The 12,530-nt window shown below is 45.1% G+C and overlaps 1 protein-coding gene across 2 annotated transcripts in view; it reads right to left on the minus strand.

Annotated features, from left to right (window-relative positions):
* Window positions 1-12,530, minus strand: part of Adam19 (ADAM metallopeptidase domain 19) — an 85,142-nt gene that overhangs the window by 39,270 nt on the left and 33,342 nt on the right. For both annotated transcript variants that reach the window (XM_046459937.2, XM_058584196.1), the window contains exons 4-5: window positions 9,187-9,265; window positions 2,508-2,584 (exon numbers count right to left, since the gene is read on the minus strand). In XM_046459937.2, coding sequence (XP_046315893.1) covers window positions 2,508-2,584; window positions 9,187-9,265 — 156 coding nt within the window. The remainder of the gene's footprint in view (window positions 1-2,507; window positions 2,585-9,186; window positions 9,266-12,530) is intronic.

The following is a 12,530-nucleotide window of genomic DNA, read 5'->3' on the forward strand; positions in this document are numbered from 1 at the left end:
CTGCTGGAATGATTTCCAAGAGGCCATGCCAAGTTCCCACTGCTCCAGACGGAGGGGACAGAGGATGAGGCAGAGAGAAGCAGGTCACACCTGCATGCTCCCTTTCCTCTTTCTTGGGAAGGACTTTGTTTACTTGCAGACTGCAGGTGGTGGTGGCTGGGCCTGTAAACACCACTGGGGCCAGTTGGCTTGGCTCAACCAAGTTGCTTGAGTGGGGGATTTGAGGCCACTCTGTTAATCACCTCCTGGCCAAAACCTATTTCCTGCCTGATTCCCTCTGGTGACTCACCACATGGCCTTCCAGAGGAGACATGGCCCAATTCATAAACAGACTTGTGGGGCCTGCAGGGAGAGGGGCCTTCGATTTTTATGGGAATGTGGCTGTCTTAGCATGGTTTCACTGTCATGGGATGATATGTCTGCCATATGCCTATAAAGTTCTGTAGACTTAACTAAGCACTTAAACTTAATCTCCAGCATAGCCGTCACTGATGGTCATCTTGCAGATGAGGAAACAGAGGACTTCAAAAATTACAGTGGCTGACTGTCTTCCACTTGTTCAGGACATGGGCATACCACAGACATCCAATACTAATTTGTTGAATGAAAGAAGTTGTCATTGAATGAATCAATTGATATGAGGAGAAGGGTGAGCAGGGCACATTGGCGCTGGCCTGTGATCCCAGTGGCTTGGGAGGCTGAGATAAGGGGATGGCGAGTTCAAAGCCAGCCTCAGCAACTTAGCAAGGACCTAAGCAATTCAGTGAGACGTTATCTCTAAATAAAATTTAAAAAAAAAAAAGGCTGGGGATGTGGCTCAGTGGTAAAGTGCCCCTAAGTTCAATCCCTGGTACCAAAAAAAAAAAAAAAAGAGGGCCACCTTCTACTGGCTCCTAAAAGCCAGTGGTGGGCATGTATTTCCAATTCTGCCTTCAATAACGTCACATTGGTAGGTTGAAATTGGCTGTGATAAGAAACAACTCTACCAGCATACAGATGGTTGCTACAAATCATAGATTTTTTTTTCCCCCTTTTTTCTTTCTTTTTTTAAATAGAGCCAGTTTCTAGCATACTGGATACAGGCACCAGCGTAGGCAACCAGAATCCAGGTTTTTGGATCATCACTCCTTTTAAAAAATAGAGAAGGGAGAGTAGGGGGAGCCTAAAAAAGTGATATTCATCACTTCTACGTGGATAGATCCTGCTATATTTAAGGCTGATGGAGACAAATGAATATGTGAAATATAATTCACATGCTGAAGGAACACAGTCTGAGGTACAAACTGTAATGTGCGCACAGATCACCTGGGGTAAAATGCAGACTGTAAACCAGTAGGAATGGGTAGGACCCGAGATACTGCATTTTGAGCAAGATCCCAGGGAAAGCTGATGCTGTCCATCTACAGACCACACCCGGAGAAGCCAGGCCCTGGAGGAAATTGAGTGCTACGTCAGAGGTCTACTAACACATTTAACCTCACATCATGTATATAGTCTCTTGATCCACCTTCTACAAATGAGACCATGGAGACCCAAGGTCACCCAGCTGGTAAACTCCTACCAGCAGGAAGTCCAGATTGGAGACGGAAGAGTTGCCCTCATACAACACCATCTAGATAGAACTTTTCAGTTGATTCTCTGTCTTGAAAATTACCCTGGCCTTCCCCTTCTCCTCCCATCTTCTCTTTTCCCTAATTGCTTATTATTCTATTTCACTGACTACATTTTCACTATCCTTCTACCACAGAAGAACTAGAAGTGGGAAGGAATGCTCAAACTCAGTTTCAAGTTTATTAACCATGTCACTTATTTCCTGTCTTCTGTTGCTTTGACAGCTAGGACTCGCTGACCCTGGAGGGACTGGCCTTCCCACAGTTAGCCAACTCCCAGAGACAATAAACAACTTGCCAGCTACAAAGACTTTCTCATGCAGGCCAGCTAGCCAAAGCCCATAACCCACCATCTACTTTCTTGAGCTCACACCTTCTGGGTAACTGCCCACCTGCCCCATCACCCCAGGACCAGGCACCAGACAACTAAGGACAGACAGCCCCTGAAACTGAGCAAAAGAGAGAATCCTAAACCTGCTTGCCCTGCCTCCCAGATCCTCCCTGTAGAAACCACGATAAAGACACCTGCCCGCATTTCTCCTCGCTCCTGTCTCTCCAAAACCCCAGCACATCCCCATGTGGCCCTCGTGGATAGTGTGTCCCTTCTTCTTCTGGTCAAATCTCCCAATTTGTTGGCATTATGATTCTTAAGTAAACATAAAACCTTTATTTTTAAACATCAAGTTCCTTAGTAAGGGTAAACCCAAAGACCAGTTAACATGTGAATGATCTAGATTTCCCTGGCACCTCCCAAACTGGGCCCTTCTTAGAGTTACCCACACACACTCTCAGTGGGCTCTTTCCCAGGGTCCTTTCTGTGAGTTAGTCCTGCTTGTCTTAAAAATCCCACTCCTGGGGAGAATGTCAGGTGCCCTCTGCAGCTTCAGGATCTCTTACCTAAATCCCCTGCAGGAGCTGAGTGTGACGCTGGATTCTTGCGCCTTCCTCACCATGCCATGGTAAAAGCAGTGATCCTAGCAAAGAGAAAGGGACTGGTCAGGCAGTAACACTGATAAGGATGGCAATGTTAATGTCTCATGAAGGTGATAGACGATTGACAGCTTATACTATGTTTACTCTAACCTTACAGCACCTTTACAACATGCAAAGAGCTCTCTAAGCCACCCTTTTCTTTGATTCTCAGAATAATCCTGAGAGGTGGGGCAGAGCAAATGTCATCATGCCCTCTGAACAGATGGAAAAGCTGAACTCACAGAAGCAGAGATTTCCCAAAGGTCTCCCTGCCAGCTGGAGAACAGAGGTTCTGGAGATCTGGTTCAGAGAGATTTCCATGGTGTGATGTCAGCCACAGAACACTGGCTTCTGAAGGATCCCACTTCCCCCGCAACATCACCTTTGTAATCCCTTGCAATGGGTTCAACTATATCCTCCTAAAATTCATGTCCACTTGGAACCTCAGAATAGGACTATATTTGGAAATAAGATCTTTGCTCATGTAATTAAGTTGGCATGAGGTCATACTGGATTAGTGTGGGTCCTAAATCTAACAACTTATGTCCTTATAAGAAGAAGGGGAAAATCAAAGGGAGGTTGGTGGAGGAAAGAGACCAAGGGGGAGGAGGCAGGGAGGGAAGGGGAAATGCTGGGGAGCGATATTGGCTAAATTATGTTGTTATATTGTGTGCACGCATGAATATGTAATTTCAAATTCCAACAATATGTACAATTATAATGCACCAATAAAAAATGAGGGGGAAAAGATTACAACAAAAAAAAAAGAGAAGAGGAGAGGACACAAATGGACATATACAAAAAGAAAAGAAGTTGTATGAAGATGGAAAAAGGTATGCTCATACATTGCTGGTGGGACTGCAAATTGGTGCAGCCAAATTGGAAAACAGTATGGAGAATCCTTGGAAAACTGGGAATGGAACCACCATTTGACCCAGCTATCCCACTCCTCGGTCTGTACCCAAAGAACTTAAAAACAGCATGCTACAAGGACACAGCCACATCAATGTTTATAGCAGCACAATTCACAAGAGCTAAACTGTGGAGCCAACCTAGATGCCCTTCAGTGGATGAATGGATAAAGAAAATGTGAGATATATATATATACACACACACATACACACACACACAATGGAATATTACTCAGCAATAAAGGAGAATAAACTCACGGCATTTGCAGGTAAATAGGTGGAGTTGGAAGATATAATGCTGAGTGTAGTTAGCCAATCCCAAAAAACCAAATGTTGAATGTTTTCTCTGATATAAGGAGGCTGATTCATAATGGGGCTGGGAGGGGGAGTATGGGAGGAACAGATAAATTCTGGATAGGGCAAAGGGATGGGAGGGGAAGGGAGGGGGGAGGGGGATAGAAAAGATGGTGGAATGAGATGGACATAATTACCCTAAGTACATGTATGAAGATATGAGTGGTGTGAATATACTTTGTGTACACCCAGAGAAATGAAAAAATTGTGCTTTATATGTGTGATATGAATTGTAATGTATTCTGCTGTCATATATAACAAATTAGAATACAAAATAAATTTTAAAAAAATAGATGGAGGCACACTGGAGTGAGGAAGCTCCTGGGAACACCAAGAAGGAGCCACTAGAAGCTCTAAGAGTCAAAGGAGGAGGATTTTTCCCTAGAGGCTTTGGGGGGAGCATGGTCCTGCCATTACCTCCATTTTAGACTTTGAGCCTCTAAAACTTTGAGAAGATTTCTACTGTTTTAATCTTCAAGTTCATGGTGCCTTGTTAGAGCAGCCCTAGGAAATGAACACACTCCATGCCCTCCAGAGCTCAGGATGCTCTTGTTTCCCTGGATCCCTCCACACCTGGATCCCTCCTGGCTAGGCACTCAGGTCCATGAGGCCTGGTACTCTTCACTAGTCATTATGCTTCACAGCCATCTGGTCTCCCCACCCCAGCTGGATTCCTCCATCACTACAAATAGCACGTGCCAGGCCCTGGCTAGGCCTCAGAGATACAATAATAAGCAAACGGAGACACACAGCTTCAGTCTTCAAGGGGTTTGTGGTCTTATTATAGCCACTCATTTATGAAGAAGCTTTAAAAACATAATTACAAATAAAAGTCCGGGGTGCTAGCAGAATAGCCATGGCATTTGATAAACAGGGTAGCTATAGTGTTTACGAGGCAATTAAGGCACTGTTGAGAGTGCTAAAGCAGACACCTGGTGAAGATGGAGGGACAATAACAGGGGAAATGTTCCTATGAGCTTGTTCCCAAGTAGGTCCACAGAGATGAGCTGCCAAGAATAGAAAGAAGGTTCGGAAAACATCTGAAGGAGCTGTAAACCACACAGCTGCAGACGTGGGAACGTCTCTTCTTCTAACACCTGAGCCTGAGCAAGGCACATCGTAAATGCTCGGGCTTTCACCTACGTGACAGTCCAGGGGACCTGTCTCTAGGACCATGCTGCCTGCCGTTTCCTTGTCCACCCCAGGCAGAGATGTGCTTATCTGTATTTTCTGCCTCCACCTCCCTCCCAGCACCAGGCATGAGTACAGCCAAACAACAAAATTCAAGCATTTCGGCACAGCCAGGCCAGGTTCAACGCAGCCTCCTGCAGGCACCAGCTGTGTAAGCAGTTCCACAGGCTCTCTCTGGCCTTCAGCGTCCACAGCCTTGCTCACAGAGGACTGTACACAAAGAGAAAGCTTTAGGATTGACAGAGAGATTTCACCATACCTGGCCCAGAGTGGCAGCCATTCCACATCTGTGACCATGGTATCATTAACTCCTCCTTCATTCAAGGCACAATGAGGGATGTGGAAACCCACCAAGGGGCTGAATCCATGGTTCTCTCTGTGCCGATTCTATCCTGTCCAGCTGAGCTGTGCAGCCAGATCAGAGGATGCAGGCCAAGCTGACACTAAGCTCGGGCCAGTTCTCTGGACCACAGGTGCCCTTTCATCTGCTGATAATCCACCGAGCAGCCATGTGGCTCCTCTGTCCATGAACATCCACACAGTTGGGAGGAGGAACAGGCATCGGCCCCCTCTTTGCATCAAACTCTCCTGGACTTTTAACAAGTCAGATTCTGACCTTCAGAGGAATACAAAGGAAATTCACTGAGCTCAGGGGACATCCCACAGCACCTGTGAAAGAAGATAAGGCAGACACAAAACCCTCCTTCTGGCCAGGAGTCCATCTATCTTCAAATGTCAGCCTGTCACACAGCATCTCTACCTTCCCCTGGGCTCTGGGACCTGGAGGTGGATCATCAGATGATCCAGTTCTGAACCTGGTCCTTAGAACTCAAGAGTGAGGCCACAGACTCCACAGCACAGGTGCATTCACCAGAGGAAAAGGGGCCGAGTACTCCCAGGGAGAGAGGGGGCCGGGTCTGTAAGGGGTAAATGGGGTTCATAAAAGTTGCAACACTGGAGAGTCAAGGAGTTCAGAAATGTAGGTCAGCCACAAGCTGCAAAATGCTGGTACCCTCACACGGCAAAGAAAACTCAAATCCAGAGGCAGCTCTGAAGAAGCTCTGTACTGCTTCCTGTTTTTGGACTGATGCTAACAGTACACAGCCCAGATGCTCTCTAAAGTAGCAAAACAACTGATTCTTACAACAGGCTCTACAATTGACAGAGGGCTTTCACACGCATTGTCACACATGATCATCACACCTGCCACTTACTGTTAGTAATAGTAAGCGCTGCCGGCTCTCCGGCTCTTACTACCTAACAAACAACTTTGGTAGGTTTTTTTTTTTTTTTCCTTTAATTTTGAGCACAGCCTTATGAGGAAGACAGTATTATTCCCGTATTTTAAAAGGAGACAACTAAAGGTCAGAGTGGTCTTAAGTCACTCACAAAGTGACAGAGCAAAGTAGAGATTTGAATCCCAGCAGCCTAGCCCTCAACTCCAACCTCTGCTTCTCCCAGCATCATAATGACATAGGACCCGACTTGCCAAAGCTTTGTCACCCTCCAGCATCTCAAGCAACAAAACAGAGAAGTTCCAGTCTAAGCCTTGCCACTTCTGAGCGTGGGCAAGTTACTCTTCCTCTTCTCCTCTCAACTCTCTCATCTGTAAACTATGGAGCTGCAAGAGATGTTTATAAGTTCCCATAAAAATCAGTGATTCATCTTACCCTTCCAATAGTCCCAAGAGTCAGATATCAGCATATCCAATTTTTGAGATGAAAAAACAACAATGGTATGGTCCAAAGGGTTGATTAAGGCCACATAGCTAGTTAAAGCCAAGACTACAACACTGGCTTGGGACCTGAAGCCCTGTAACTCTTTTTGTTGGAACACATTCACACACCCATTCCCCCAGTGACCTGACCTAGATCAGGGCTACAGCCTTGATAAGGTCCCAGAACTCAAGGCCAATGGTGGACACAGAGTGTAGACTTCACCATTTGGGTCAAGAGCCCCTAAGTGGTTTCTCCCATTGCCATTGCTCCTGGATTTCTGTTTCCAGATGAGCTGACTGGCAGCCCCATGGGTCTGGGTAGGGGCCAGCAGTAGGGTAGCAGAGGATGTAAGAAAATAGTGAGCTGTGCCAGGATTCAGCTAGGATGTGCCTCCGTCAATACGACCTTCAGGAAGGAGGAGGGTTCTGGGGCTGAGGGGGAGTTCTCTTCCACTCCTTTGTTTCTGAAAGGCCTTTACAACATCTCTGCCTAATGCACAAGCAGAGAGCACAAAGAACAAGTCAAGGATCAGCCATGAAGTCATTGCATTAGGCAGCTTCTCTGTCTGATGGGGTTACCCCCGGGGGTCTTTCACAGCAGGAAGCATGAGCTCATGGGGAACTTGTGGACTGAGACCCATTCTTGAGCTGTGGGCACAGAAATGGGAGGAACTCAGAGGAGGGTGCTTTTGTGAGGGTGTAATAACTAGGGGCTTTCTATGCCAGGCTGTTACTCAGCCCCTAATGCTGCCCCAGAGGCACAGAACTGAGGTCTGAAGAAGGGACGAGAAATTCTGACCAAGGGGCACTGAAGAGGTGTGGAGTCACAGCTGGACAGCCTCCCGGAAGATAGGAAGACACAGTCCAAAATGCCTGCTGTGGACACTGGCCACTCTTTCAACTCTTGGTAGAAGGTCTTGGTGGAAAAGGTGCATTGAGTACTAACTTTCATGCCCTGAAATACCACACAGCCCCTCCTACCAAGACACTACACTCTACAGCCCTTAGATCTTCCAAAACTTAACTGTTCTATACCCCTTACCCCATTCATGAGTAATCTCTTAAACTTATCTGAGCTATTCTTGACTGATAGTAGTTGTAGTCTTGTTAGACATTTACCCTCTATCAGGGAAATCTCAAAGAATGGGCCATGTGGGAATCTCAGGTTCCGTGAGAAGCTGCTGGAATAGCACTGAGGCAGAAGGATGTCCTTGCCCTTCTCTATACCACATCTCAGATCCACACGCCCCAGGAGTCCATTTCACTCTGCCCCAAAGGCAGAAGACCATGGCCTCTCCTGCTCTGCCTTTCCTTACTTCACCCCGTCAGTATAGAAGGGCCACTCTATCCCAGGGTTTCTCAACTTGGGCACTGTTGACATTTGAGGATGGACAATTCTCAGTTATGGAGGACTTGTCCTGTGCCTTGTAGGATGTCTGGCAGCATTACTGGCCCCTGACCACTACGTGCTAGAGTGTCTCCCACCCCTCGGTCATGGGAACAATCGAAACCATCTCTAAATACTGCCAAGTGTCTCTAGAAGGGGAAAATAGCTCCTAGTGGAGAACCACTGTTCTGAGCCTACAAATCTCATAGGCATCTATGAGATATGATATGAAATACATATGATTCACTCCCCTAAGTGTCCACGATTGGGATGTGATGAAGCCAACCAATGTGACCACCTAAAAGACCATTCTGTCACTGATAAACCTTCGGCTTTGTGCATATATCCTGGCTCAAAAACAACTTGGAGGGAGAAATGTCCGATATAAAGACAGACACAAAATAAGAAAACCTTCATAACATAAAAGCACATCAAAAAGGCAGACTATAGAATGAGATGGACATCATTACCCTAGGTACATGTGTGACTGCACATGAGGTGTGACACTACATTGTGTACATCCAGAGAAATGAAAAGTTGTGCTGCAGTTGGGTACAATGAATCAAAATTCATTCTGCTGTCATATATCCCTAATTAGAATAAAAAAAATATTTTTAAAAAGGCAGACTATAAAATTTGAATGTAGAGTGATTACAACTCTGTAAACCCTAAATATCTACTTAAAAAGGGGGAGGGGACTGATCAAAATGTAATTGGGTGAGATAACAGAAGTATGAGCAAATTATTTTACTTAAATTTTTGTTAATATGTGGATAATTGACACAACACCCAACATCTTCATGATGCTTTACACCAATTTTAATTGGTGTGATTACCCTAAAACATTCTATTTGTTTAGCAACTTTAGCCAGCAATGTACAGTGAGCACATGTTTTGCTTCTCCTGTTTGCTCCTTTGGTCTTTAGTCAGGGGAAGAAATTCCTTTAGAGAAGGCACCATGTCCATCACACCTCTCCTCAGTCCCTAGGGGTGGTGCCCAGATAGGGCAACTGCAGGAAAAGATATTTGTTGACCTGAATTTACCTCAGGTTTCAGCATGGAGGTTTGAGGGTTTCCATCTGGAGTGTAGTGGGTTTCTGTGTAGGCCGGAGCAAAAAGTTGCCTGCAAAGAAGAAAAACAAACATTTCAACCTATAGTTAATAGACTCCAACCTCCTGGTAACAGCAGTTGGTCATTTTAATGGAAGCAGAAGTGTCATTCCAAGCACCTCCATGCAGAAGACACTGGGCAGCCATAGGAGTTATAGAATAAAAAGAAAATGAGGGAATGTTTCACTAATTTTATATACATTGAGAACTCCAACCAGATAAAGTTGATAGAACTAAAGCAATAATCTTTTCTTTCTTTTTCTTTTTTCCTTTCTAGTTCATGAGAAAATACAAAGAGGAACACACAGGCAGCATTTTCTAGGTTTTGTAACCCTTGATTGATTTTCCGACTTTGCATGCACCAATTTTAAGCATCAGCACTTCAACTTTTCTCTCTGAGGCATGCTGTAGTGAGATTATCAATCAAGGGGTCCCACCTGGCTCTGGCCAAGGGCTTGGCCCATGTTTTAGGCAAAGCCATAGAGTGGTGTTGCAAGGTCTAAACAGACTCTTGTTGCTTATGCCTGAATTTTTTGAGAACTAGAGCTTCAGATTTCCTGAGTCTTGGTAATTCTGTACGTCCCCCATCCAATGATTTTTTTTTTTCTTTCTCTTTCTAAACTGGGACATTGGTTTTTCTTTTGTCACAGACCTCTGAAGCTGAGAATGAGAAATCCTCACCAAAGGCCAGAAGACACTGAACAAGGTTCCTAGAATTTCTCCAGGAGTCAAAAGAAAAGTAAAAGAGTCAAGTGGATGTTTCAATTAGCCCAGCAACATTAAAGGCACAATTATTCTATAGAGAGTCAAGGTTAGGCATTAAAAAAAAAGGATTCTCATGAAAGACACTACTAGAATTGGAGTCTGACCCCCAAACAACAAAAAAGTGATACAGATCTCTATCCACAAATATGGACAGATATCCAAAATGAAGCTAGATAGAAACAGTAAATTTCAAAAAAGTTTGAGTTTTCATTTTTTTGGTACCAAGGATCAAACTCAGGGGTACTCAACCACTGAGCCACATCTACAGCCCTATTTTGTATTTGACTTAGAGACAGAGTCTCACTGAGTTGCTTAGCACCTCACCATTGCTGAGGCTGGCTTTGAACTCGCGATCCTCTCATCTCAGCCTCCCAAGCCACTGGGATTACAGGCGTGCGCCACCGCTCCCAGCCAGAAAAGTTTGAATTTTAGAAGTCATTTTATTGAAAAACTAACAATCGTACACACTTGTGCATGCATTGAAAACAACTGGAAAAACAAATGCCTCTTGTTAATGGTGATTATCTCAGGACTGCAGAAGATATTCACAGCGTAAGTTACAAGCTTCTGAAATCTATTTTTAAAATCATCTGAACTGAAAACATAATTCAAAACTGCTTTTGAAAAGAAGAAAATGTAGGCTGAGGCCAACCCAGACAGCCAAAAGAATCTGAAGGGCTAACCTGGGTGGGGGAAGAGGTGACATTCCCTAGTGAGAGAAGGTCATCAGTAGAGTCACTAGTGCTACTTCCAGCTCCAAGTTCTCCCGACTCCTGACTCAGGTTCCCTCACCCCCCCAGGGTGCAACTGGAAGGCAAATACTAACATCCAAACTCCACAAGAAGAAAAGAAACCCAACAGGGATATGTAAAAGGAACAAAACACAAAACCCAGCTGGTGCAGAGAAATTCATTCACATGGAAATACTGGGTCAGCAAAAGAACATGCCAAAATCTGTCTCCCAGCCCTTCCCTCTTCCTCCTTGGCTTCTAAGCAGCCCAGGAGCTAGGGGAAGAATCACTCCTTGGTCTACAGGAAACAAACTCCATGAGGGCAGAGGCCAACTAGTTTTGCTCACTGGTACGAATCAGTGCTTCACATAATTTTGTGTAAGGAAAGAACTAGTATCTAGTGACTGAAGGAATGAGTGACAGGTTCAGGAGACCCAGAGCCTGGAGCACGGTCTGGATTCTAGAAGACTCATGTTCTGATCTAGCTCTGACTTCTACTATCTCTTGGGTCATAAGCTGGCTTCTTGACCTCTCCAGACTTTTGTTTCTTCTTAAACACACACACACACACACACACACAAAGAGGATAATACACTAGTTGATATGGGTGTCTTAAGAATCAAGCAACCCAATAATCCATGAAGCGGGCTGACCCAATGCCTGGCACAGAGCCAAGTGTGGTAAAATTTAATGATTATCGTTATTGCTTTCAACAGGGATTATGATGGAACAAACCAGAAAAGCTGATGAAATTTATCTGTTTCCCTTACTCTCCTCAGCCCTTCACTCCCCACTTGAGGAGGTGATAAAAAACAGTGAGTTCACAGTGCAGCCCCATTTCCTGGGCTTCCCTCACAGGCTGCATGATGGATGGCTGGTAAGGGGTTCAGGGTTTAATGGCCCATCCTGGGTGCCAGTGGGGAGATGTCAATTTTCCCACAGGAAAAGCACTCATAGTACATACATTCTCAGCCTCTTTTGAGTATCAGCAGAGAGAGAAATCATGGATCCAGTGACATTTAGATGTGATCCAAAGTGAGTCTTGGCAATGTCCGCATTCTTGTCAGTTGTCAGACACACGTCCTCAGAAGATATGACTCTTTCTGCAGCTTCTTATTCTGAGGATCTGTTCCCACCCTCATAGGACTCTTGGAGCCACAGCATTGAAAGGGACCTTAGCTATTCTATGGTGAAATCCATTCCACCGTGGCTCCCTGAAGGCAAGCGCCTCTGCTCTTTTAAGGTCCCTCCCCCAGGTCCCAGCTCTGACCAGGCAGTCCCAAGTTTATTATGAATTTCATAAGTGGAAAAATGAATAAATGAATGAATGAAACTTCCAGCTAGTATAGGAATCTGCAAGGTATCCATTCAGCATTGGAACTTCCAGGGGCAGGAGCTCATTAGACTACCCTCTCCAGTTCTGACCACATGTAGTAGTTATGCGTGTTTGTTTTGTTGTTGTTGTTGGTTTGTTTGTTTGTTTTGGTACCAGGGTTGAACTCAGGGGCACTCAACCACTGAGCCACATCCCCAGCCCTTTTTTGTATTTTTATTTAGAGACAGGGTCTCACTGAGTTGCATAGGGCCTTGCTAAATTGGTGAGGCTGTCTTTGAACTTGCGATCTTCCTGTCTCAGCTTCCTGAGCTGCTGGGATGACAGCTGTGTGCCACCTCGCCCAGCTAGTTAAGTACCAAATTGAAAACCTCCTCTCTTTAGGCACCCTCCAGCTTTTATCCTGCCTTTTGAACCTACAGAGAACAATCTGCTTTCTCTTCCACCTA

This window comes from Marmota monax, unplaced genomic scaffold (genome assembly GCF_021218885.2).
Source record: "Marmota monax isolate L192 unplaced genomic scaffold, Marmota_monax_Labrador192_F-V1.1 WCK01_AAM20220418_F8-fsc00229, whole genome shotgun sequence".
NCBI lineage: Eukaryota > Metazoa > Chordata > Mammalia > Rodentia > Sciuridae > Marmota > Marmota monax.